Source organism: Sinocyclocheilus anshuiensis, unplaced genomic scaffold, assembly GCF_001515605.1.
Source record: "Sinocyclocheilus anshuiensis isolate Anshui unplaced genomic scaffold, SAMN03320099.WGS_v1.1 scaffold1185, whole genome shotgun sequence".
In the NCBI taxonomy this organism is placed as follows: Eukaryota; Metazoa; Chordata; class Actinopteri; order Cypriniformes; family Cyprinidae; genus Sinocyclocheilus; species Sinocyclocheilus anshuiensis.
Genome location: NW_015548278.1, coordinates 1,067,914 through 1,094,093, shown reverse-complemented (window position 1 = coordinate 1,094,093; position 26,180 = coordinate 1,067,914). Strand labels below are relative to the sequence as shown.

At 38.5% G+C, this 26,180-nt stretch overlaps 1 protein-coding gene across 3 annotated transcripts in view; it reads right to left on the bottom strand.

Annotated features, from left to right (window-relative positions):
• Nucleotides 1-7,131: 7,131 nt before the first annotated feature.
• LOC107655808 (rho GTPase-activating protein 21-like) overlaps nt 7,132-26,180 on the bottom strand; it is a 125,076-nt gene continuing 106,027 nt past the window's right edge. For all 3 annotated transcript variants that reach the window (XM_016443390.1, XM_016443392.1, XM_016443393.1), the window contains 17 exons: nt 24,048-24,194; nt 23,850-23,952; nt 23,681-23,723; nt 22,755-22,856; nt 21,850-22,149; nt 20,282-20,346; nt 20,047-20,195; nt 19,605-19,747; nt 16,223-16,381; nt 16,028-16,106; nt 15,773-15,846; nt 15,590-15,679; nt 15,069-15,194; nt 14,918-14,959; nt 14,575-14,668; nt 11,706-11,737; nt 7,132-10,602 (listed from right to left, as the gene is read on the bottom strand). In XM_016443390.1, the coding sequence (XP_016298876.1) occupies nt 8,971-10,602; nt 11,706-11,737; nt 14,575-14,668; nt 14,918-14,959; nt 15,069-15,194; nt 15,590-15,679; nt 15,773-15,846; nt 16,028-16,106; nt 16,223-16,381; nt 19,605-19,747; nt 20,047-20,195; nt 20,282-20,346; nt 21,850-22,149; nt 22,755-22,856; nt 23,681-23,723; nt 23,850-23,952; nt 24,048-24,194 (3,380 nt within the window). In that variant the 3' untranslated portion in view covers nt 7,132-8,970. The remainder of the gene's footprint in view (nt 10,603-11,705; nt 11,738-14,574; nt 14,669-14,917; nt 14,960-15,068; nt 15,195-15,589; nt 15,680-15,772; nt 15,847-16,027; nt 16,107-16,222; nt 16,382-19,604; nt 19,748-20,046; nt 20,196-20,281; nt 20,347-21,849; nt 22,150-22,754; nt 22,857-23,680; nt 23,724-23,849; nt 23,953-24,047; nt 24,195-26,180) is intronic.

The window sequence follows — 26,180 nt, the reverse complement described above, 5'->3', positions numbered from 1 at the left end:
GGGGGAAACAGTAAGGAGATATTTTAATTATTTACTAATAAACTAGTGTTTTCTGAGTCGGTGCCGATGAAGTTGCTGATCCTGACTCGTCTTCTCCTCATTAGACGCGCCTTTAGAGAGAAGTGCATCTTTACGGATTATGATTATAATGAAAGAGTTTTTGTTTTCGATTTGTTTTATTTCGTTAAGCTTTCTATAGATATATTTATCATGTCTGTGAGGCATCTATTCGCTGAGTTTCGGTTCATTTTTGAGAAGCACTCCTGTTCAAGACGAGACGGCAGAAAGCGCATCATGTTTGTTTTCTTTATTTTATAAAAGCACAACATTTTGTTGATATTGTGAGTGCACACAAATAAAAGTAGACCCTTTACAGTTCCGAATTATGTATTACTCTTACCTTTATGAGCAAAAATGACGGCATATCCACTTAAAGAAAATGCAAGTGATGGCGCTGGCGCCTCCATGTCCTGCAAAGCGCGCTTTAGCTTGCACTCTCCGCACAAACGATTGGATACAGCGAACATTTATCTAGGTTAAACGTTTAAACATTGTTATATGCTTGAACTGTTTTATATCTAGAGACGTTATTTTAGGCAAGTCGTGATGATTTGAGAAGGCTAAATTGATCAAACATAGACTCACTGTCTGCCGCTGGCTGCTTGGTCGTTACTATAAAAAACAAAAACTTGTAACAAACTAAAAAAGCTCCAAACGTTTTTCTAAATTAACTTAAAAAAATGAAACGAAATATAATCACTTTGCCATTACATAAAAAACTGAACTATTTTAATAGCTGAAACAGTAGTATAAGCGGTTTTGGGAGAAAGGGAAAAAAAGACGGGCTCGGGCTGGTAATTCTGATAAGCTGTGGGACGCGGGCCGGGCTAAGGACTATATTTGAGGCCCGTGCAGGGCTCTACCAGGTACTATGATGAAACAGCGCTAAATATATAGCGTTATGTCAAAATACTAATTTATTTCATTCTAAATTAAACAAATGTAATCCTGATAGTATTCCCACATTTACAAAATGTAACTGTAATCTGAATACTTTGTTTTTTGATGTAACTGTAACTTATTACAGTTACTAGATGTTTGTATCCTGCTTACGTAACGCCGTTACATGTATTCCGTTACTCCCCAACCCTGGATATATGTCATTAGAATTAAAAATGGCATTAGAATTACAAACGTCAGATTTAAAGAAACATTTCACCCAAACATGTACATTTGCTGAAAATTTACTCGCCCTCCAAGATGAGTTGTTTCTTCATCGGAACCGATTTGGAGAAGTTTAGCATTACATCACCAATGGATCCTCTGCAGTGAATGGGTGCCGTCAGAATGAGAGCCCAAACAGCTGATAAAAACAACACAATAATCAACAAGTAATGCACATGACCCCAGTCCAACTTCACAATATCACAATAGTGATGTATTTGTTTAGAACTGTTTTCACTTGTAAATGGTGTTTGATCTGTGCATATTTCTCTCCTGTTTCAGACAAGATGACTTTTTCACTGGAGAAAGCAATATTATGCATAGAGGACCGAAGCAATGTTTGAAGTTGTAAACACACAGAATTATAAACACGCAGCTTTTCATTTCACAAGATATTGCAGTTAAGTTGGACTTTATGGATGTCTTCATTTACAGCAGGGCATTAACATGAGGGACCTAACAGCAGAATATTCAAATAAATTATGAATTATTATCATAAATTATTATGATGATGATCTGAAATTCTTCTCCAGGTATGGTCCAAATATCATGGTGGTAGCGACTGACCCAAACCATTGCATGGAAAAACTCTCCAACTTGACGTTTTTTTAAATCAACAACTATCTGCCTCCTGGTTAGACTTTTACTTACAATTTGCACAAAGCTAAAGCCTAAATCTAGACAATGAAATGTTTTTATGGAGAGTGTATCCTCTTTTTTCATGCTCTATCCAGAGTTTAATCTTAATGTCAATGCCACAGTAGGCAAAATCAATGCTTCAAGATTTTTTGTCCATATTTTGAATATTTCCATCACCAGTAATGAGATGATCATGAATGAAATCAGAAACACAGCTAAAATTAACAAACAAGATGGAGAAACAAACTCATCATAGCCAGAGAGTGAATATATTTTAAGCAAAATATAATTTTGGGTGATCACTTCCTTTGATTTTGGACTTAAGAAATGTGGTAAATTGAAGACAAAACTTTCTGCCACTGTTACTTTCTCATAAAATACTCTCTTCTTCTAACCCATTCCAAGATTTTTTATTTAATTTAATTTTTTTATCCCTGCATGGTTGAGTGCGGCTGTGACGGCTAGTGAAGAGTGCTGTTCCAGCCTTTAACAGGCCGTAGTTTTGAGCCTTCCAGCCCCCTGTCACTCAGCTGTCAGTCCAGGCCCACACGGGCCCTCAGAGAACAGTCTCATATCACATTTCACACACAACCCGCTCAGGGTCAGATGCGATGTGAGAAATGGACTCTTCATCTAAGAGACATAGAAGGAAAATAAATCACCATCCACAATACAGCCTTAAAAAAAATAATATATATATATATATAGCATTCACTTACAACAATGAATGAATGGCATCGGTAACTGAAAAATATTGTATTTCTACAATGGCATGCATGGGATATAGTTGTCAGTTACCGATGTCACTGTAGTGAAAGTGTCCAATAGCAGACACTTTTGAGATAAAGTTGAGTAGTAATGGGCTGGTCTTAAAATATGATGCAGCCTACTCTTTTATGTGCACAGAAAAAAAAGAAAAGAAAAAAAAAATCATAAATACAAATTGAAGGAAAGAAAGAAAGAAAGAAAGAAAGAAAGAAAGAAAGAAAGACTCATTTTATGTTCCCTGAAACAAAATTGCGTTTGGAATTTCATAAAGATGGGTAAATTATGACACAATATACATTTTTGTGAAACTTTGGCTTACACTTTTAGCTTTAGCTTCATTTTTGAGAGAAACTTTTATGTTACAGGGGTTTGGCACTCTAATTTATAGTCCCTAATAACAATAACAAATTATTGGCAGCTGTGTCCAGTCCTGTCTTCTTCTCTGCAATTTCCACTTTAATCCCACAGGTCCACATTAAAGAGCAGGAGACAGAGTGGCACCTGCAATTATCCCTGTTCATCCAGCCATGGGCCTATTTCCCTACACTCCTCCTCACACGCACACACCTGCCAGTAAAGGCTAAACATCAAAGGCGGAGGGTTACCCAACTCCAGGGTAAGGCTAAAAGCAGCCAAATGTATTAAACATCATAAACCCGTCTTTTTAGGCATGGACCACAGACTGAATTTGTATTTAACGTGATTACAATTAAATAAAAACGTTAGAAATTGATAATTATATAACGTTTCCTTCCAGTTATTCAAACAGCGAACAAATTATAGCCTATATAGAAAGTGACATTATCACTAACATTGATCTATTAAAAAAATCATGCTAACAGGTTTGTTTAATTAAGATCATCCTCTTCTGACAACCCTAAAAAAAAAAAAAAAAAAAAAAAAAAAGATAGTTATAATCACTGAAGCTGTCTACACTGCGAAATGAATCTTTTACTTACATTGTACGTCCATCTGCACGTTGTTGTTTATGATGAGAGAATTCGCAAGAGTCCGGAATTCAGTCAGCGAACGCGCGCGCACTCTGAAACAAAACTGATCTGTTTCAACGATGACTCATCTGGACGCCTCTGATTGGCCATTGCATTCTTAAGCTCAACAGAATTGTGTGTGATTGGTTAAAATGTGCAACACTGTAAAAACGCCTAAAATGAAATGCAGTGCGAGATGAGCAGATCTTGAATATTGAATTGAATACCCTTATTGTCATTGCATGTAGCATACAAGCAGGCAGTGGAAGTCCGATGATCTTTTATAAGATTGCTTCTGATTGGCCATTGCATTCCTAAGCTCAACAGAATTGTGTGTGATTGGTTAAAATGTGCAACACTGTAAAAACGCCTAAAATGAAATGCAGTGCGAGATGAGCAGATCTTGAATATTGAATTGAATACCCTTATTGTCATTGCATGTAGCATACAAGCAGGCAGTGGAAGTCCGATGATCTTTTATAAGATTTTAATGACCCTTTGCAGTGCAGCTCTTTCAGCCATTGAACAATTTCCATACCAGACTGTAATGCAATATGGTAGTATACTTTCTACCATACAGTGGTAGAACGGGCCTGTGCACCATTCAACCAATCTATACACTTCATCTCTATAGGCAACCTCATTGCCATTTGAGATAAGCCCCACAACTGTTGTATCATCAGCGAACTTAATTATTGTATTAGTGGGATACACTGATCCCTGTGGTGCTCCAGTACTAAGAGTCAGAGTTGAGGAGGTATGGGAGCTCAATCTCACAATCTGTGAGCGGTTCCTGAGAAAATCCATGATCCACAAACATATTTGATTGCAAAGACCCAGGTCCAGCATTTTTGTGACCAGCCTGCTAGGCTGTAGTCTACAAAGAGCATCCTTACATATGTATCCTTCTGCTCCAGATGTTCCAGTGCGGTATGGAGAGCAGTGTTTACTGCATCCTCTGCAGATCTGTTTGGTCTGTATGCATATTGGTGTGGGTCAAGTGTAGGAGGTAGGACGGATTTAATATATCCCAGGATGAGTCTTTCAAGGCACTTGGATATAATAGGTGTTAGTGCTATTGGTCTGTAATCGTTTAGGGAAGTGGTGCTGGACTGCTTGGGCACTGGAATAATAGTGGCAGTTTTAAGGCAGGCTGGTACAACAGCATGTGCCAGTGAGAGATTAAAGATATCTGTAAAACATCTGCAAGCTGATGCGCACAATCCCGGAGGACCCTGCCTGGGATCCCATCTGGTCCAGCTGCCTTCTTGGCATTTGTTGCTCTCAGGACTCGCTTAACCTGATGCGTCTGAAAAGTGAGCAAACAGTCCGCAGAGTCCAGCTGTGGTAAAGCTGCATCGTCCGATTCTCTCTCAAATCTGGCAAAGAAGCAGTTCAGTTCCTCAGCCAGGGTGATACTACTTGCTGTCATAGGGTCTCTGCTGCCCCCGAAGTTGGTAATATGATGCATACCCTGCCACATGCGTGTTGTGTAGCGTCTGGACCAATCAGACACACCATTTTTCATTTGATTTAACAAATCAATTATTCATTAGATTAACAAACGTTCACAGACCCCTCACCCAAAAAACATACTGGGTGCCAAGTTGTCTGTGAACAGGGCCCAGGACCCTGGTTACCATGGCAACCCTGACACCAGATACATTTACGACCTAATGGAATGCGAAGCGAACCCCTTCAGGGAACCATGGTTACATGCGTAACCTGGAGAAGATCATGTTTAACACAAGTGTTTAAGGTATAACTATGAAAAGCATACGCAGAGGAAGCAGGGGAAGGCTCCCTCGAGAGCCGACTCTGCGTGCTCCACTCCCAAACAGACCACGCACAGACTGTGTATCCCCACCCGAAATGTATCGAGGGCAGGGAGGAACACATAGCCTATAAAGCTGCCTGCTGTCGCTCAAATGCTTCGTTTTTGAAGAAGCCTTAGACATACTGGAGCTTATTTATAGTTTTTTGACAAACAACAGTAAATAGGACTGACAACAGTATGGGACTGAAACACACAGAGCGCTTGCTGAATGACAGAAAGCTGATGCCGGTTTCACCGCACGTGCTTTTATAGCTTCCTGATCTCTAACGTCACCCGCCTGTGATGTCTCGCCCTTCCATTGGACTGATTACACACGTGATTCAGAGCGTGGTCACGCTGAAGTGTTTTCGATGCAGCTCGAGTTCCTGAAAGGGAATTGTTGGTTTTACTTCCTTTTACTGGCACAAGTAGGTCTGGGAATCCCATCAAGTGACTACATACCCTTAAAGCTATAAATGCTGGAACAAGGCTTATATAAACATTTGAAAATAGAAAATAGCCTGTTACTTCTAAATTCTGATGGTTTTTTTTATGTCTGCAGTTTTTATGCATTTTGACTGAATAACCTACTGTACCATAAACTACAAGGCCGGTAAATTATGATGATGGTTATGGTTTTAGAGATGCCATTATGATCAAAGTGGTCAACTTCAAAAAGTCAAGTTTGGCATAGTACTACACTACCCAGAATGCTGAAACTAAATTTACCAAATCATGCACTATTACCATGTAAACGGCAAACAAAATTGTGGCAGGCTAGCTAGATAATGTTAGCAAATTAAAACAGGATGTGATAGAGTTAGAGCATAAATGATAATAGCAATGTTTTCTGATAAGAAGGCATATTTAAAAGACAATAAAACCAATAATTTAGCCAAGTTTAAGGATGCCAGATTTGTGTAAATGACAATAACCTATTCAAATAATAAATTCAAATTGAAATGAAAATCATACCATTCCGATAGCACATGTACATCACAGAGATGTCTGCATTTACATCTGCAAGACATATTTATTAGTGTTTGCTCATCTGCAATATGTCTATAGGATGTTTCCTATCAGATATCAAATAGATGTTTATGATTTATGACATCTTAAAGACGTCTATCAGATGTTTGTACACAGCAGATGATTTCCAGATGAAGCGATCTCTAACAGACATCTTGAACAGTAGCTAGGAGTACTAGTTAGTTACTTACAAGTGAAAAGGTTTGAGTCTTGTACATCAGTTTATTTTTGGTTTGTTTGAAATTCATTTCAGAGCTAGTCTGTTTGGTTCAAGGTTTAGAACTCTTTATTGAATATTCTTTTATAATGCCTGTGCAGCAAATTAATTGAAAAAAAAAAAAAAAACACTACTCACTCACAATGCCCTCTTCTGTTCAGAACGCGAACAACATTGAGCATTTATATATTTAATTGAATTAAACAAGCATTTACTCTACTAGTCAAAGGTTTAGAGTTGCTGGTCTACATTTGTTTCTCATGATCTAAATGATCTTATGATGGCATGAATCTTTTGATTTTAGAAATTAAAGAATTTTACCTATTTGTCTTTACGAAACTAGAATTAAAAAGTGAAATTCAAACACATACTGTTGGGGGGGGGTTGTTTCCAGTGTTGTTGTTTTTTTTTCTTTGCAGTTGGGAGTCACACATATGAGCATTCAGACACAAGTATGATGTCATGCATACTCTCCCGAGGAATCACATGCTGTCTACTACACTGGTTAGCTCGGACAAAAATGAGTGACTTTTTGACAAAGGTAACATACACAAAAAAAATATACACATTTAACTTATTGCCCCATTAAAAGACCAGGGAATCCAGTGGCAAAGCACGTGATGACTTAAGACTATGACTTATAAAGCAGTGGAAGCTCTGGGTCTGCTTTTGCATCGTTTTGTATAAAAATTTATTTTTATTTTTTTTCTGATAAAATTCAGTCATTCATTCACAATACATATTCCATATTAACAAACAACAAAATTAAGAAATGGCACCTTTCCTGTCACCAGAACCAGTTGAGAGGCACTTTTTTGTAAGAAAATAGTATTCCTTGTGATTTTATGACTTATTTGCTGTTAGGTTGTACTTTGCATTAAAATGGTTCAACATGCCTTGTACTGCTACAGATGTTCAGGCTCTGGTGCTTTCAGTTTAGCACTTACTTTCACAATTTCATTCTTCTTCCACATTTATGTCTGGCTGTTATGATGCACTGTAAAAGGGATTTCCACAGCACACAGCTCAGAAAACAGCCCATATCAAGGCTAACCTTCCGACTAATAATAATAATTAATAATAATAATAATTAAAAAAATACTTCAAGTACAGACATTATTTACATTTTTTTCACTAATGAAAACTGCAACAAGCAATTTACGTGTTAGTCAATATAACAGCAAGCATATTACATCCTTCATATGAGTAATATCAGTTTTCTTTTTTTTATTTTGTCCTAACCTTGGACGAGATGCCTTTTCTTTTCCTTTGATATTAGTATCCTTCAGTAACAGTTTCGCAAATGCATGTCTGTCCAAGTCAGAAAAATTGTGCTCTCGCAGCAGCAGAGGCAGTCGGTAAACATTGGTATTGTTCAGCCTCTGAATATCAGGCCACTTCACCATCTTGCATATATTACTAGCTTTCAAGAAAACAACTCCAGTACTGATCCAAAAACAATGAGTCAGGTAACTCAAAAATGTTAAAATTACTCCAGTTACTTTTTATAAGCCTATACATATAGATATATACAATTTATATTTATAATATATATTCATATTTATAGATACTTTGTTTAAAAAAGGGCATGGGGATGGAAAATAAGGGTGGAGTAACCTTAGCTCTAAGTACATTCATTCAATTTAAGGTCTGTTCACCCCAACACGCATGTTTGGTACGAAAATTCATCCTAATTTTCACATACAACTTGTCTTTTCAGACCAGTACATAAAAAACTGCAGAGAGGTTGAATGAATATGCAAATGCACTCTCTGATAGGCGCTTATAGAAAAGCAGAAATACCCTGGTCAGCCTGGTGACCCCGATACACAAAGCGCTGTGCAACTTTTCTGACACCTGGTTGTAAGAGAAAGAAAATCAAACACTATTTACAAGATTTAAAACGGCCATTTAGATTTTTGTATTCGCTGTGGTGCTTATCCAACAAAACCAAATAAAAGAGTACAGAGACGATAGATCTGGTTATGGATTATTATACTATTCACTGCCATTTATCAAGTCACTTTATGTAACGGCGGCTATAGGCATGCCACAAAAAGCGCAAATCTTACTGGTTGGCCAGTTTTCTTCACAGTGTGATGGAAAAGAGATTTGTCGCATGGATGGCATGCAAATGTTCACGTGGGTCTAAACAGATGCATTAACAGTTTGTGTCTGTGAAATGTGAAAATGCACAGAATTTTCACACCAAACATTCACCTTGGTTTGAACAGGCCTTTACACACACATTATGACATTCTTACACACATGCAGATTATTCTTTTCTTTTAAAGATATTGGTAGAATCGTGAGCGCACCACTTGGGCTCCTGACAATTTTTGTGGATGAGCATCAGCTCCAGAATTCAGACTGTTTCTGGATTTGCCCTTTGACGCACCTCCGTTTACTTGTTCGGAGCTGAACTGGGGACATGGAGAGGCAGAGGGAGACAGTCTCTCAGCACTCTCTGCATGAGTCTCTTCCATTTTCTCTGTCTCTAAACCATCTTGACCTTTCAACTCTAGACTGGCCTGGGAGCCCTCAGTTTGACGATGCTCACGAGCAATCCAGTCCCGGACAGACATGTCCTGAGAGACACACTTGGGTTTGAGGCACTCCACAGCAGACAGTTCGGCACCTTGGTCCACCCCACCCTGTTCCCTCCAGTCATGAATGACATCTAGTTCAGCAAAATCCTGCTGGCCACCCATAGTATGCCGTCGGCGGATGCCCTTTTTCTTACCACGCATCTCCGTAGAGCGGGTCTTTTGCGTGCCAACACCGAACATGTCATCGGCAGAGGCACGTAGACGGAACTTGAGTCTCTCTGTGATTTTAAGATGCCACGCTGGCTCAACGCGGTCCGATTCAGTACGCAATGAGGCACTCAGGTTGCTGGTGGAACGACCTCTCTTCATCACCTCCAGAACTCGAGACAGTCTATTTGATTCATTCTTGCTGACCCCTTGATTGCCACCACCAGCGCCTGCCTCCACAGATGAATCACTGTCCGTCTTTTGTCGTGGGGATCGCCTCCTGGGCAGAGAGTTGCATTCTATCAGCTTATGGGAGGGCAGCAAGCGGCAAGCTAGTTTGGGTGTACTGTTGCTGCCATCTTCTGTGGTTGGTATGTCTAGTCCAGCGATGCCAGGGCTAAACATTGGGAAGTCACTCTCGCTGTCGGTTTCCATCGGCCGCCCCTCACTGATGAGCTCACTGCGCTCGTCATCTGCCTCGTCTCCTCCCCGGCTTTCTGCCACAGACTGCACCTCTGGACTTAATGTGATGGACTCCACTCCTGTCAGAAAGGTGGTAGAGGAAGTGGTTGAGTAGTCAGACGTAATAGAGCTCACCTCTGCAGTTAGCGAAGCCCCTCCATGAGCGGGTAATTGCTCAGGGGCGGGTGATGTTGTGCACCATTTCCGAGGTCTGGTTCTGGGTACGGAGGTTCCAGAGCTCATGGTGCCCAAGTCTGAGGTAGTCTCATCTAACTGTGAGGAAGGATCTGATTGGGTGGATCTGGGAGGACCAGAGGTGTGGCGGTTGTAACCAGGTGAACACGAGAGCTTGGGCGAGGGGGAGAGAGCTGAAGAGGGTTTGTCTTTCATAAAGAAAGAGTTTCTGTGCTCCTTCTTGTTCTTCGGGGCGGACTCTGCACTTATGCTGTTCTTTTTCTCTCCAACAAGTGATTTTCCGCATGGACTTGACCTGCCTGCCACCTCCTCCTGGCTTTGGCGGTTCTGCTTTTGAGTTGGGTTATCTTTCATGGTGAACATTATATCAAGGTCGTCATCAGAGCTGCTGGTTTGCAGCTTCTCCTTGTGCTTCTTTCGTTTGCGGTTGGCCGCAGCAAAAATGGAGGAGACTCGTGGCTGAAGGAACTTGCGGCTGCAGTGGTCCTTCCCTGATCCCCAGGAGCCCTGGACAGAAAGAGAAAACAAGAGTGACAGATTCAGTCGAAGGGAAAACAAAACAACCTTGTAAACCAAAGAGCCATAAAGCACTAAGGCCTAGCAAAAAAACATGGAATAAAAAGCCCAACCGCTGCCATTGCAGGTGGCTAACCCAGAGTACTCCACCTGCTTCTCTGATAGCAGCGCAAATCAGAGGTTGAAGGACTGAACATAGAAAGAAACATTAGAGACAGTCACAGAGCTCCAAATGAGGCCTCTTTTTTTTTTTAGAACAGCCACATAGCACAAGCAGCACCCGCAACACCAACAGCACCGGCACATGGAAAAAGCTGCATGGGTTGCATCTGAAAACAAAGCTGGAGCTAGATGACAGAAAAAGGGATGGGAATCTTAATCCATTTAACGCTACTTCTAGTACTTTTAAGGAAGCACCAAATATTTGGGTCTAACTACTTTGTATGATATATTATATTGTGTTTTTTTTTGGATTATAAAATGTACTAAACAAAAACAATACTATTTTTGCAACATACTTTAACTTACCTAAAGTTTATTACAACAACTTATTCCCAATGTTTATCTTCATATTAGAAGACACATAATACATATTGTCATATGAACAAAAAATATGGTTGACAATGTGATGACATTCAGTGAATGTCAGTCAGATATTAATTCAGTAAGTGACAGTGAATGTGCTGTTTTAGCCTGAGTTTGAAAGGCTGATTCATTAGACATTAGATCCAAGCTTATACATTAGAACCAAGTTTATACATTGGCCATTCAAGAACTGTTAACAGAGCCAAACAGCATGTAGATACTTTGCTTGCAGTATTTTGTAAAACACAGTTCTCGATTCCCACCCCTAGGCAGAGATGCTTAGTGCACCTTCTAGCAACATCTAATTTCCCTGTTACACTGAATGCAGTGCATGTTCAAAGCATGGCATGATGGCCTCTGATCCATCTGTCCAGTCTCTTCAAGATGGAAACTGGCTCTCAGGTGCTGCACTGGGAGTGGTGGAGTGTGTCAGCCTGGTGCAAGAACTACACTCACCCACTATACCTGCCCTATCAGAGAAGTAGCCGCGGTCCAAGAGTCAAACTCACCTTAGATTTAGCAGAGTCACTGGTTGGTGAATCTGTGGAGTAAAGAAAAATGATACATGGTTAGTGGCTTGCACATGTCCTTCTACTGATCTAAAAATAAATAAAAAAACTGATATACAGACAGTAGGTGATAAGCAGAGAAACATGCATGAAGAAAGGGTGTGCATGACGACGAGAGCATGGCAAACAATGGAAGAGGAATGACAGGGAGTATGGATCCAATGCAGGCGTGCATGCAAACGAACGAGTGAGTGCTGTTTTATCGTAACGCTCACATACATATTCACCAGTAGGGGGCAATCTTTCACGTGTAAGACCATCCAGCAAACACAGACAATATGGTAATATGAATCTGGTACAAAAGGCATTTTTGTGGTTGCAAAAGAGATCAGCTGGACTTGATGAACCTTTTTATGAAGGAATAAATGCAACTAATAGGATGCATGGAGAGTGACACAAGACCACAGAGTACACACAATGATGAGGGTCTAGCAGGCAGTGTCATTGAGTGACATTTATATTATATGACCTATATGAAAATCTGTAACCATCTGATTCTGACATACTAAGATCCTTAGAAGCAGCTATACAGAACCTATAATTATAAGTGGAAACCAGAGATCAATTTAATTCTCTATAAATTTGAAGTAGAATACAAGTATCATTTTAAGTAGTCAGCATAATACTGGGTCCAATACAAGTTAAACCCATTTGTGACATTCTGTCAGTTGCAACAGCAAATTTTGACTTGTCTTTCAGTAAAAAAAACTGTTAACATTAAAATATACTTCAATCAGACAACAATGTGGCTAAATATACAACCAAAAGTTGTTCTGTATATAACAGAAGCACTAATAACAGGACCATAATAACACATTTTTATAAAGTAGATTTAATATAAGAGCTTCAACAAAAATAATGTTTCACATACCTTTAAACACCTCTAAAGACTTCAGTTCTTAGTGCATTACTGTACATTTTTTCAAACAATTCAAAATTATTTTCTGCATGTCACAGATGCTGTCCACACAGCTAAACTTGTTTTGAGCCTGGATGTTCCTTTAAGTGAATTTAGTGTTTTCTAATGGTAATTGGAGATTTTGCATTTCAACAGTCAATTCTACAGCCCTTTCCACTCTGAGCACAAGTACAATGTGTGTAATTCAGAAATGGATGTTTAATGACAGTGCTGAGGCTGGTCTGATGTGTTCTGCCGTGACCACAATGAAGACGAGACACTTGAGGCATGAGCCAAGCTCAGATGTGACAGGGGTCAGAGAGGGGCTAGCTACGTAGAAAAGATGACACTATGGCAAGACAGAATGGCAGCAAGGAAAAGTTAAACAACCGATTCACTGCTGTCTTTGCTCCCATTTCATTTTCCATGGCAAAGACTACACATTTTGGAGGCTTATTTCTTCTGTGTCGAGCCGAGCCCCCCTGCACACCCCTTGGTGGTGACAAATAGTATGACCGAGTGAAATTCAGAGCCGAGTAGCATTACCATACTGTCTCTCCGTTTGGCCAGCGTTCAGAGAGAGAGAGAGGGGCGAGAGATGGCAAAGAGCCTTTGAGACAGCAGCACTGCTCTACGCCAGGTAAACACACAAGCCACACCCCACAGAACCCAACACTTCTGCTGCGCTTTCCCTTTGCTCTTTTTGTTCTCTTTTCTCAGTCGCCCATGTCATATAATGCGAGGGTGTCTGCAGACTAGGCAGCTACACTGCGGGCAACAGTCCTCCCTCTTCCTACAGTTCCAGCTGCCCATCACGGACACTATCGAGTCCATCAGTGACATCAAGGTGTGATAGACTCCGCCCACTTGTCCTGTGTCAAGATCAGTATGTGTGAATGCTGGGAAAGCCTTTAGGACACACGACAGAGGGGCACTAGGGACAGAGGGATCAGAGATTGGCAAGTGTGTTTTGCGATTTGGCTTTAGCTATTTGTTTGTTCTCTCTTGGAGAAAGAACATGACGTGTTAGTGCAGCAGTTGGCAGAATTACAGAGATGACCCAGTGGAGTTTGGATGCGCAGAGAAAGAGACACACTAAATGGGTGAACCTCAAAAAAACGGTTGTATTTCACCCCAAAATCAAAAGGAGAAAAAAAGTATTTTGCATAGAGTAAATGAAGCCTATTCCAGACACCATTAAGTTGTTTTGCATTCTAATATTATTTTCATAATTAAGGAAATTTCCAATCAATATTCTCATTATGATGCGCCCAAAACTTTTTTATTTTGTATAATCTCATTATTCTCTCTCATTCTTCTCAATGTTGATTAAAACATCTTTATTAATATTCTTTTTCGCACTGCAGTAATGAGATTATGAGGAAATATTCTTGTTTATGAAAATGTAAAAAATCTAAATATTAAAAATAATCTTCACTTTTTTCGTGCAAAATAACTTTTCTTTCTTTTTTGGGGGGTGAGGGGGGATATGAACCAGCCATGTCTTTGACAGGTTTTGTGAGATTCATACAAACATGACAAATACGCAAAACAGAAATGGGATAAAGACAGAAAGTTAATTAAAATTAAATCAGTTAAAGAATGGAAAGTGAAAATCAAAACCAAATAATTCAAGGTCACACCAAGTGAGCTACTGTAGGCAAAAAAGGGCACAAACTCACACAGGCTTTGTAATTAAGCCATAGCACAGTTTTTGTTTAAAAACAGGGAGAAACTGCTTCTGTTCTCAGAAAAGCAAAGCATTTTTCATCAATATAAAAAAAAAAAAAAGTTGAAACATTATTATAGGTTTTTTTTAGCTCATGTGTGCTCTAGACATAATTATTATTTGCAGAAGGGTCTAAAAGGTGAACCCCTGTCAGAGAGGGTCCAACCAAGGGCACATGTTACCTGACACTTCCCCTGGAGAGGTGCCCGTCCGGCCGATGTTGGTCAGCAGGTGGTCAATGTTAGGCACAGGCTGAGACTCCACAGCACTCTCCTCCTGAGTGACATACAGAAAAACATCAATGAAGAGTTGCGGCGAGAAACTAGATTTTTAGTGGATGCAAAATTCGCCTCCACAATGCAAGAGCACATCCACAGTTATGGATGAGATAGACTCAGTAGTTTAAGGGTTAATTAGGGTTAGGAGTGTGTTCAAATCCCTGATGCCTACCTTAGCAAACACATCTAAAAAGGAAATAATAAAAAAAAACAAAAGAATGAAGAAAGCAGCTATACTAATACACACCGTAGGCTCCTTGTCACCCTCCTCAGTGAAGAACCAGTCGTACTGCAAGAGAACACCAGACTGCATTCAGAATTATTTTTACCAATGCTCAAATACCTGACACATTTGAGAGAGGTGTTTTCTTTCTACACAAGTAGATTAAAGAACTCACATGCTGAATGAGCGTTTCTACAATCTTGTACTGGTCTGGCATATGTGTTACCATGTGAGTCATATTGTCTTCAGATGTTCTCACCAACGTTGGGCCAAACACAATGGCCAGATTCCGTGGCTCCATCTGACACAATGACAAATGAGCAAGATGAGACATTTTTCCCTTATATATATATATATATATATATATATATAAATACAAAGGGAGTGTTCACACAGGAAACATGTGACCAATGCACCACTTCTTGCTGTTTTGTTTACTTTATTCATTCCTGTTCCTGTTCTTATTGTGTACAAATCATCAGTGCACATTATTATACAGTAACTTGCTCTGCTTTAGGTTGATGTCAACCAAGCCCTTCCCTCCAACCACATATGGCCATCCAATACATTTTTGATCGATAAAATCAAGTCCCACCACTTCTGAATATCTCATTTCACTCAAAAAATAACAACTAAAACGAGCTGCAAGCGCACATTCTGTGTGTACATCCCTGTGGGCTACCAGAGATGTTTTACCTTGTTCTTTTCCGAGTTTTCAGCCACAGTTTTGAGATGTGCAGAGAGGAACTTCAGTGTTTCGTAATGATGATCAGGCAACTCATGAAGCTGAAAAATGAGAGGTTTATTTAGGGTTGCCATAACAAACAGTGACATTATTACCACTATCAACAAATTGTAATTAGATAAACAGCTTCTTACCAGTCTTTTGAACCCTTTGAGTCTCTCTACAGGATCCTCTATTCTGTTGGCATCAATAAAGTCTGCATACTTCTCTATAGAGGCCAGATCATGAAGGAAAATCATTTCAGCTGTCAGGTACTGAAATTACATGTCTATTTCGCTCACAACCACTAGATGGCAAACTACACAATTCATGTTGAGCAATTGCAAGATATAAATAAAATATGAGTCATTAAGAGCCTCAAGCAAGGGACTTCCAACGAGGACGTTTACCGTTAGTGAAGAGGGGTTCAGGAAGTTTCCTGAAGAAGGATTTGAGTAAACTGCTGATCACATTCAAGTCCTTCCATTTCTGTCCAGGAACACAGAATTTATTTTTAAAAAGAAGAAAAAGGACCTCCAGCAGGAAGCAGAGAAAATGATACGGACACCTGAACTAGATGCTCACAGACAGAGATATACACTCACATCATCCTGAATATTGATGTCGCCCATGCCCTTGTTATTGAGCTCTTCCTGCATGATGGAGATGGTGGCATTATTTCCTGGCACTCTGTAAATGCCAGTGTATTCCAGTCCTCGTTCTTCCACCAGCTTACAGCACACTTCAACTATCAGAGGAACAAACTAAAACACACAAAGAACGGTCACATGCCTGCAAGCCAATCTAAACCTCTAAAACGGCATGCCATATGAATGCGTGTTGCTTACACAGACAAAATCAGCAGTATGAAAAACGTAACAGGTTCCAATGCAATTACATTCATCCCACAAACTAAACAATTACTCTTTAAACATTATTAAACACCTACAGCTAAAAATATCACTACTGTAGAGAGCTCACTCCCTTCTGAAAAAGAAGTGTGCTTAATTGTATGAAATGTGCACCTGTAGTGTAAAAACAATAAAACAAAACAAAAAATAAAAAACGACAGATAATAAATTAAAGAATTTCAAGACTACATAAGTGGGCTTAAATAGAGTACACTTTCATGATCGTCTTTCTTAACACACTTAGGTACACTTTTAAAAAGTGCACTTTGTGGTGATGTAAAATTAATTAATTTAAAGGGGTCATATGATGTGATTTCAAGTTTTCCTTTCTCTTTGACCGATGAGCTTTGTAAAAATCGACACGTTTCAGAAAGGCGGGGCATAGAGGAGAAACAATAATGTACAGTATGTGGAAAATAATGTGTTTTTAAACCTTAAACCGCATAAACACATTTCATTAGAGCAAATACACAAAATAATGTTATTTTTTAGCAACGTCATATGACCCCTTTAAAGTACATTTTAATCATTGTTTTAATAATTGTGCTTTATAGAAGTACACTTATTTTGATGTGTTAACTAGCATGCTAAAGCACATGTAAAGTACTGGATTATAGTTTTAAATGTAGTTTGTTATTTAGTATTGGATTTAAAGTTAGTATATTTTAAATGCAATAAATTGCAACTTCATTATTACAAATGTGTCATTACACATATTTATTAACATGAAAGTTTCAATAAAAATGGTCGAAGTGTATTGTAGTTTACCATAAATACTTGTCAGTACATTCAAAAGTACACTTTAACTATATTTCATAGACAATAGAATAAGAAAATGACATATAAAGACGTATTATACTATAACAGTAAATTGGTAAAAAAAAAAAAAAAAAATGCATTTAATAAATGCATTTATTATAAAGTTAAACTATAATCTATATTCATTTACAGTGCCCACAAATATTATATTCAGTTAGCACTTAAGTATATTAAAGTATATTACACTTTTAAAGTGTATTATACTTCTTTTTCACAAAGGACAGCTTTAGGATGTCACTGAAATCAGCAATGCCAAGTGAAACAGCGAGAGAAAGAGATAGGATGTTCTTTGTGGTCTTACTCTGTTGGTCTGAGCTGGAGGACAGTCATCAAGTCTTACTCCAAATGTGATTGCATGAGATGATTTCTTCTCAAATGGCTTTCTCATCAGTCCAGGGATGCCCTTCCGCCATGTCCCCTTATCCTTGGGTGGGCTGGTTTCATCTATTCATAGACAACCATAATAAGAATTTGTCACAGAGACCCTAGTCTCAAACATAGTGAGCTATATATCTTCTAAGACAGCACCCTACCCAAAAGGAAACTCACAGATTGATTATGCACTAACCAACAGCACTAATGAAATGACTTGTGACTCACTTACAGTTGATTACAGTTTGATGTTAGCATGTTGTTAAGCAAAATACTCTAAGCACAAAAAATACTTAACATACACAAGCACTGTAATGATACTTTAATGTACTGAATAAAATACAACGAGTAAGTGCCCTTGATGCTGTTACCTTTATGCATGGCTTTCCTGTCTTGGTCCTTGTTTGGTGAGTGAGGGCTTGTGGTTTTATTCTCCCCTTTACCACCAAGTAACGTCTGCCTGATGCTCAGGGACTGACGGGAGGCCCTGGGTGAGGGTTCTGTCTTACTGCTCGGTGGACTGCAACACAGAGAAACCAAGTCAAGATCTAGAAGAGGAAGAAGACTACAAAATATGATGAGGACACTTCCCTGTTTCCTGCTTACCTCATTAGAGTGTTGTACTCCTTTATTTTCCGGTTGATGAGGTCTGTGCTAGTTACAGTTGCATTCTACAGAAGGAAGAAAGAAAGAGAGAAACGGCAGACAAAAGCTGGTGTCAGACGAGTGGATGAAATATAAGAGTGGAATCCCCAAACACACCAGAGGGCTTGTGCATAACCCAGTGCTGAAAGAAGACAGACGATGACATGCTATAGTGTAGATGCTATGGGTTTTTCTGAAAAGTTACTATTTATTTTCAAAAAAGCCCAAGGTTATGTTCAGCTATTGTAAGAAGGTTCTTTAAATAGGGTCTCTTTCCATGATTCATGAGGAAGTCCAAAACATTCTCCATATCTATATCAGGCACTAGACCTGGATAGACTTACCCCATAATTCAAAGATGAAATGTGGATTGTGTACCACTTACGTCATTAAACGAAACTGCAAAAATAATGGTTGTTTCATTTTTAAAAACAGGTTTCCCGTCTGCCATTGGTCTACCAACAAACTGTTCCACCATAAAACCTATGGCAACGGCTGAGCCATTGTTAAGTCAAATTTATTTGCATATCGCTTTTCACAATACACGTTGCTTCAAAGCAGCTTTATAGAAAGTCATACTGTTATGTTTATAGTGCCTTAGTGCATTACCATAGAGCAAGTTTTAGAGCTGTGCGATGTGACAATATAAAACTATGATACAAGTGATCCTCAAAAGTAATTACGGATATAGATAATGTTCAGTTTTTTTATACTCAAAATGCATCAATGAAGATATAATCAGTTGTCTTAAGTGAAAAATAGTTGTAAAAGAGTCTGATGTGAGTTTAACATTTTCCAACATTTTATAACATTTAATTTAAATTTTGTTTCTAGCTTTTTGACAAGTTTGAAATCTGAAATTTGTACACACACTGGCAGCGTCACTTGAATAAAGTCTATGCAGAAATATAATTGATGCCACTTGATTTATGAGGTATATAAGATTTAGTTTTGTACATAAGATATTTTTTACTGGAATAGAAGAGAAAAAAAAAACGAAAAAAAAAAAAAAAATGCATTTAATAAATGCATTTATTATAAAGTTAAACTATAATCTATATTCATTTACAGTGCCCACAAATATTATATTCAGTTAGCACTTAAGTATATTAAAGTATATTACACTTTTAAAGTGTATTATACTTCTTTTTCACAAAGGACAGCTTTAGGATGTCACTGAAATCAGCAATGCCAAGTGAAACAGCGAGAGAAAGAGATAGGATGTTCTTTGTGGTCTTACTCTGTTGGTCTGAGCTGGAGGACAGTCATCAAGTCTTACTCCAAATGTGATTGCATGAGATGATTTCTTCTCAAATGGCTTTCTCATCAGTCCAGGGATGCCCTTCCGCCATGTCCCCTTATCCTTGGGTGGGCTGGTTTCATCTATTCATAGACAACCATAATAAGAATTTGTCACAGAGACCCTAGTCTCAAACATAGTGAGCTATATATCTTCTAAGACAGCACCCTACCCAAAAGGAAACTCACAGATTGATTATGCACTAACCAACAGCACTAATGAAATGACTTGTGACTCACTTACAGTTGATTACAGTTTGATGTTAGCATGTTGTTAAGCAAAATACTCTAAGCACAAAAAATACTTAACATACACAAGCACTGTAATGATACTTTAATGTACTGAATAAAATACAACGAGTAAGTGCCCTTGATGCTGTTACCTTTATGCATGGCTTTCCTGTCTTGGTCCTTGTTTGGTGAGTGAGGGCTTGTGGTTTTATTCTCCCCTTTACCACCAAGTAACGTCTGCCTGATGCTCAGGGACTGACGGGAGGCCCTGGGTGAGGGTTCTGTCTTACTGCTCGGTGGACTGCAACACAGAGAAACCAAGTCAAGATCTAGAAGAGGAAGAAGACTACAAAATATGATGAGGACACTTCCCTGTTTCCTGCTTACCTCATTAGAGTGTTGTACTCCTTTATTTTCCGGTTGATGAGGTCTGTGCTAGTTACAGTTGCATTCTACAGAAGGAAGAAAGAAAGAGAGAAACGGCAGACAAAAGCTGGTGTCAGACGAGTGGATGAAATATAAGAGTGGAATCCCCAAACACACCAGAGGGCTTGTGCATAACCCAGTGCTGAAAGAAGACAGACGATGACATGCTATAGTGTAGATGCTATGGGTTTTTCTGAAAAGTTACTATTTATTTTCAAAAAAGCCCAAGGTTATGTTCAGCTATTGTAAGAAGGTTCTTTAAATAGGGTCTCTTTCCATGATTCATGAGGAAGTCCAAAACATTCTCCATATCTATATCAGGCACTAGACCTGGATAGACTTACCCCATAATTCAAAGATGAAATGTGGATTGTGTACCACTTACGTCATTAAACGAAACTGCAAAAATAATGGTTGTTTCATTTTTAAAAACAGGTTTCCCGTCTGCCATTGGTCTACCAACAAACTGTTCCACCATAAAACCTATGGCAACGGCTGAGCCATTGTTAAGTCAAATTTATTTGCATATCGCTTTTCACAATACACGTTGCTTCAAAGCAGCTTTATAGAAAGTCATACTGTTATGTTTATAGTGCCTTAGTGCATTACCATAGAGCAAGTTTTAGAGCTGTGCGATGTGACAATATAAAACTATGATACAAGTGATCCTCAAAAGTAATTACGGATATAGATAATGTTCAGTTTTTTTATACTCAAAATGCATCAATGAAGATATAATCAGTTGTCTTAAGTGAAAAATAGTTGTAAAAGAGTCTGATGTGAGTTTAACATTTTCCAACATTTTATAACATTTAATTTAAATTTTGTTTCTAGCTTTTTGACAAGTTTGAAATCTGAAATTTGTACACACACTGGCAGCGTCACTTGAATAAAGTCTATGCAGAAATATAATTGATGCCACTTGATTTATGAGGTATATAAGATTTAGTTTTGTACATAAGATATTTTTTACTGGAATAGAAGAGAAAAAAAAAACGAAAAAAAAAAAAAATACAGTCATTCGATTCACTATTTTGGCCTGCCACCTTGAACTTTAGCACACAAGTACAGACGTTTCTGGAGTGCGATATCTTTGAGTTGTGCCAGCCAAAGCATGACAATTCTCATCCGATGTGCGAGAATAGAGAAGGCTTGTATAGAGAAGACATGCAGGTGACTTGATGGGGCAAATAGGGGTTAATGCGAAGAGATCTGGATGCAAAATTGTATTACCCTTCAGGAGCACCACAGCTCAACGTGTAGGAGCATGAGCACTTACCACTAGGGCTCGGCTTCAATAAAACTCTCATCAAAAATGGATTCAGTACAAAAACAAAACAAAACCAAACTCCAAGCATCCAAGTCTGTCTTAACATAATTCGGATAGTGAGCAAGTACGTAACTGGTACACTGAAGTATGAATTCTAAAGTCGCCACCTTAATGGCAGGTAATGCTCCTTTATTTGTATGTATGAACTGAAATTGTATTTGGATAAAAAAAAGTGTGTTTATGATTACTGATCATTCACCTCATCATCCAAATTGCTGCTCTCTTGAATGACTCGGATCCATGACAACATTTCCTCATGATCTTCCGCCTGGAACAGGTATTCACAGTCTGATGTTGTCAGCCGAAGGACGTTCTTCCGCTTTGTTTCGCTGTAGGAGATGTCAATCAGACAGGCTTTGATGCTGATTGGCAGAGGCTCTTCTTCAATCTGGGAGTTGGCGTTGGTTTGTCCGTCCCTCTTGTCCTTGTACACGTAGAGGCAGTGGCCACGAAGCACAGCGTAGATCTGCTTCCATGACCGCATGCCACTGCCAACACGCTGTAGAAAAGACAACAGAATTATGAAAATATGATTGAATAAACCATGTTTGAAGTTAAAATAGCAAATATACACAAGTCGTTTGGCAACCGTAAACGGCCTCCATTTTTTAGTTTTGATAATAATTACGGTCTGATCGTACACTGTGCCACTTATTATAAGTTAACTTATCCAATAAATAAATGCCAATAATGAAATACAGTTGCTTGCTGGAAGAAGTGTATTGTGGTTATTGTTAAAATTAGTGACTTTTATTATACAAGCTTCTATTATTTTACACCCTTAACCATGGTAAAATCACTACAATCCACAGTCTTATTGTTTCAATGTACCACATATTGTACATGTGTTTTAAACTTTTACTACACCTGAGTGGTTTAAAATATGACAAGATCTCTTTACTTTGGCCAACATTAAATGTTTCTGAAAGCCTGCCAGCTGTTCTCATTCATTTAGAGGTTCAAAGACTCGTTGCAACACGTTTACAATATGACAAGGACTCCTACAGCATAAGAGACCAGCATGCTCTGAAAACACCTTCATTCCGTACTGGGACCCAGCACAAGAGAAATCATGAATGTGAATTTTGGTGTTTAGTGTTGTACCTTTCCCTTATCTGAGTTGAGCTGCCGGAAATGAAGTGGACCCTCCTTTGTGGCATCAGTGAAGACATCTGAAGTAGAGTCCTCAGAGGATCTGTCAACAGCCTGAAACACACCAAACATGGATCAGCCAGGATTCACCCTTTTTGTAAACTGCCATTGAAAACCCTATGAGATGCTTTATCAGTTTGGTAACTGGAAGACCACTGAGTTCAATAGTCAGTAATCAAATTGAACAAGAAGGCAGATTATTAAATGTAATCACAAGCAATGCTAAAAGACAGAACATTTGCTCTGAATAAAGGGTTCATTTTAATTAGGAGTGTCAATCAATTACAATTTTTAATCAAATTAATCATGTTGATTAATGAATCAATAACATATATCAATATTTGCTGCTGAAAGAAAATAATTATAATAAAGATAAATAATAATAAAGACAATAAAGAATAACTAGTTGATACTCCAAAATATTGTCAGTACTGCACTTTAATGCTGGTTTGCCACCCATCATAAAAAAATAAGAAATACAAAGACAACGCAATGTGCAACTGCAGTACTACTGCCACACAAAATCATGTCGGAGAAGATGTCAGATGAAAGCAATTAAGACACTCTTGAGTCCTCATCTCAAAAAGCAGGAGTTTTGAAAAAGACAGTGTTTTGGAAACTCTCTTTCCATCTCACTACAATCATTTTAAGTGCCATTCATTTACCAAAAAAAATATATTATTTTTTTTATTATGAACTTGCATACAGGTCAAGGTGCACAATTAATATTTTAACAAGAAATGACAAAATTATCATTAAATTGACAGACTTAATGTTAGCTGGAGATCAGATGCCAACAGGACATAACTTTATCTAAGGTGTGTGTGAACTAGTAATAATTTGTCATGTTTTATCTTCATTACAGCAGTCTCATTTACCTTTCTAAGGCCCTTGAATCCATGGGTGTGTTTAATCGACCGCCTATACAGACACAGTAAACAGAGAGGTCATATAGTGCAAGAGGCAGCAATAGAAGAGGAATGACTCTTCAATCTTGTGGTCACTGTACAGGTAGCTTATGACTTCATGTCCTGACTGTAAACGTACCCTCTCTCTTCTTCTCTGTAGTTATCCAAGCCCTCATCAAAGGATCTGGAACGCTCCGTTTTAGCTCCAGAATCTGATTCCATAATCGTGAGACGTAAAGAATCTAGGTTGAAGATATTGGAGAACTCATGGTTAAAAACAAAAGCACATTTATGATGTAACTGAGATATTGTAAGTGTTGGCAGAGATTTTCTTCACCCTGGTCGTGGGACAGTTGTCGGCTTATTACGGGAGAAGGGAACGTTGGACTGGGTGGGATGGTGGTGATGACAGGCGTGCTGGAAATCACGGCAGATGCAGGAATAGGTGTGGTGTCATGGTTGTTACTGGAGCTTGACGGCTCGTCTGATAACAACAGACATGAGACACTCATAAGATTATCTTTGTTCTATATGGATTTATGTAGTGCAATAGAGACAACAGAATCAGACGGTCTGGAGGAAACATGCTTACTCATAAAGCTAGAAAGTAGTGAGCATTTATTAAACCGATAAGCCTCCCACTACACAGACAACACACAAACACTAGGGCAGACAGATTGCATCACTGGGTAAAATATTACATTTTTAACCACATAATTTCTCATAGTGATTGCTCTCCCTGCACTCTCTGTATAATACACTAATAAACTTTAGGCAGTGATGCATATGCGGTATTCATTGGCATAATATTTACAATTCTATAACTTGACTTTAAACTTCATGCATGATAATTCATCAGTTTGAAAGCCTAGATATGTAAAACCCAGCACTGTTGACTGGTTCTGTATCACTATTTTTTTTTTTTTTAATCTTATCAAACATAAAACATGATCTATTAAATACAGTCTACCAAACCAAACCCAACACAGTCTACCACAGTTAACACAGTTAAATATTAACCACACCATAACAAAAGTAACAGTTTTATCAAAAAAAAAAAACAGTCTATAAAACCAAACCCAAACCAAAGTATATCAAATTAACTTCAAAACAGTCTACCAAACAAAACACATTCTACCAAATCAAACAAAAAAAGAGAGACTGGCATCTCAGTAACCAATCCAAAAAAAAAAAAGAGCAATCTTTGAACGAGTTTCCATTGGCATGTTCCATTACTTTGTCATATCACTTTACTGCCCTCTTGTTTGTGTGAGGTTTCTGAGCTGTGGATGAACTGGAGGGAGTGTGAAAGTGTCAAGGAATGGCAGTCCAAGTGGCTTCCTCAGTCCCGCTGCCTTGGGTGGAATGTGTCAATATGTCACATTATCTGTGCCCCTGTGGACTATGATGTCATGTCCTATCACTGTACTGGTGTACATTACAGTTTGGAGATGCTCCCTGTGACTCCATGAACCCATGACCTCCATGAACACTCTTGAGCTACAACACTGTCTAGCTGCATATCAAATCTGGTGGAGTATGGAACTGTTTCTTAAGAAGCACAACCATTTGTGATGGCCTATCACAAACTGAAATGTCTACAAGTAGGACATACCCAGGGCATCTCTAGGTATGTCTGTAATGTCTGTAATGTCTAGCGATTGGCCAATATTGTGAGGAAGACTGATGACTTGAAATACACAAAACTGCTTTTTTTTAAAGCTCCTCTCTCACACACAGACATTAATAGAACTCAGATGACTCATTATTCCTCTCTGCTTAACTTTGTTTGCATTGGGTTGAGCTGTTCATCCTGCTGTTATTACTATTATCATAATAAAAACCCACTCCTGTACACCATTTGCTCTAAAGCTCTCTATGCAAAGCCTGGGCCATTAAGGATGGAGAAACAGTGTGGCCTTTTAAATGAGTTATCTGAGTAATAAAAAGCAAATTCATCAAGTCCTGACTTAGTGTGGCAGCACAGTGGAGTAGACAATGACTTCCTTGTTTTAAAAGTCAGGGGATAAAGTTCAGATGTTTAGTTTACTATGAATAATATAAAACATACAACAATGTCCTCTCAGCTGCTTAATGTGATAAATAGAGATCCAACAGGAACACATTCTGACAACCGCTTTGGTAAACACACAAGCTACATTAGATAATAATGAAACAAGCAAACAGCCAAAAGATATGCAGTTTGCATATGCAAATCCATTTTGAATATGTCAAAGTCTACACATTTACGTATATACAAAATATACTTTTCGGAATTTGGAATGCTTTTATCCAAAGAGACTTGTACAATGTGTACATTTTATCATTTCACGCATTTTCTCTGAATCAAATCCATGACCATAGTGTTGCATGTGCCACTTCAGCTACAGGACAAAATCATTTAAAACTAAGGTAAAAATCAAACACACACACACACACACACACATACACATACACATACACACACACA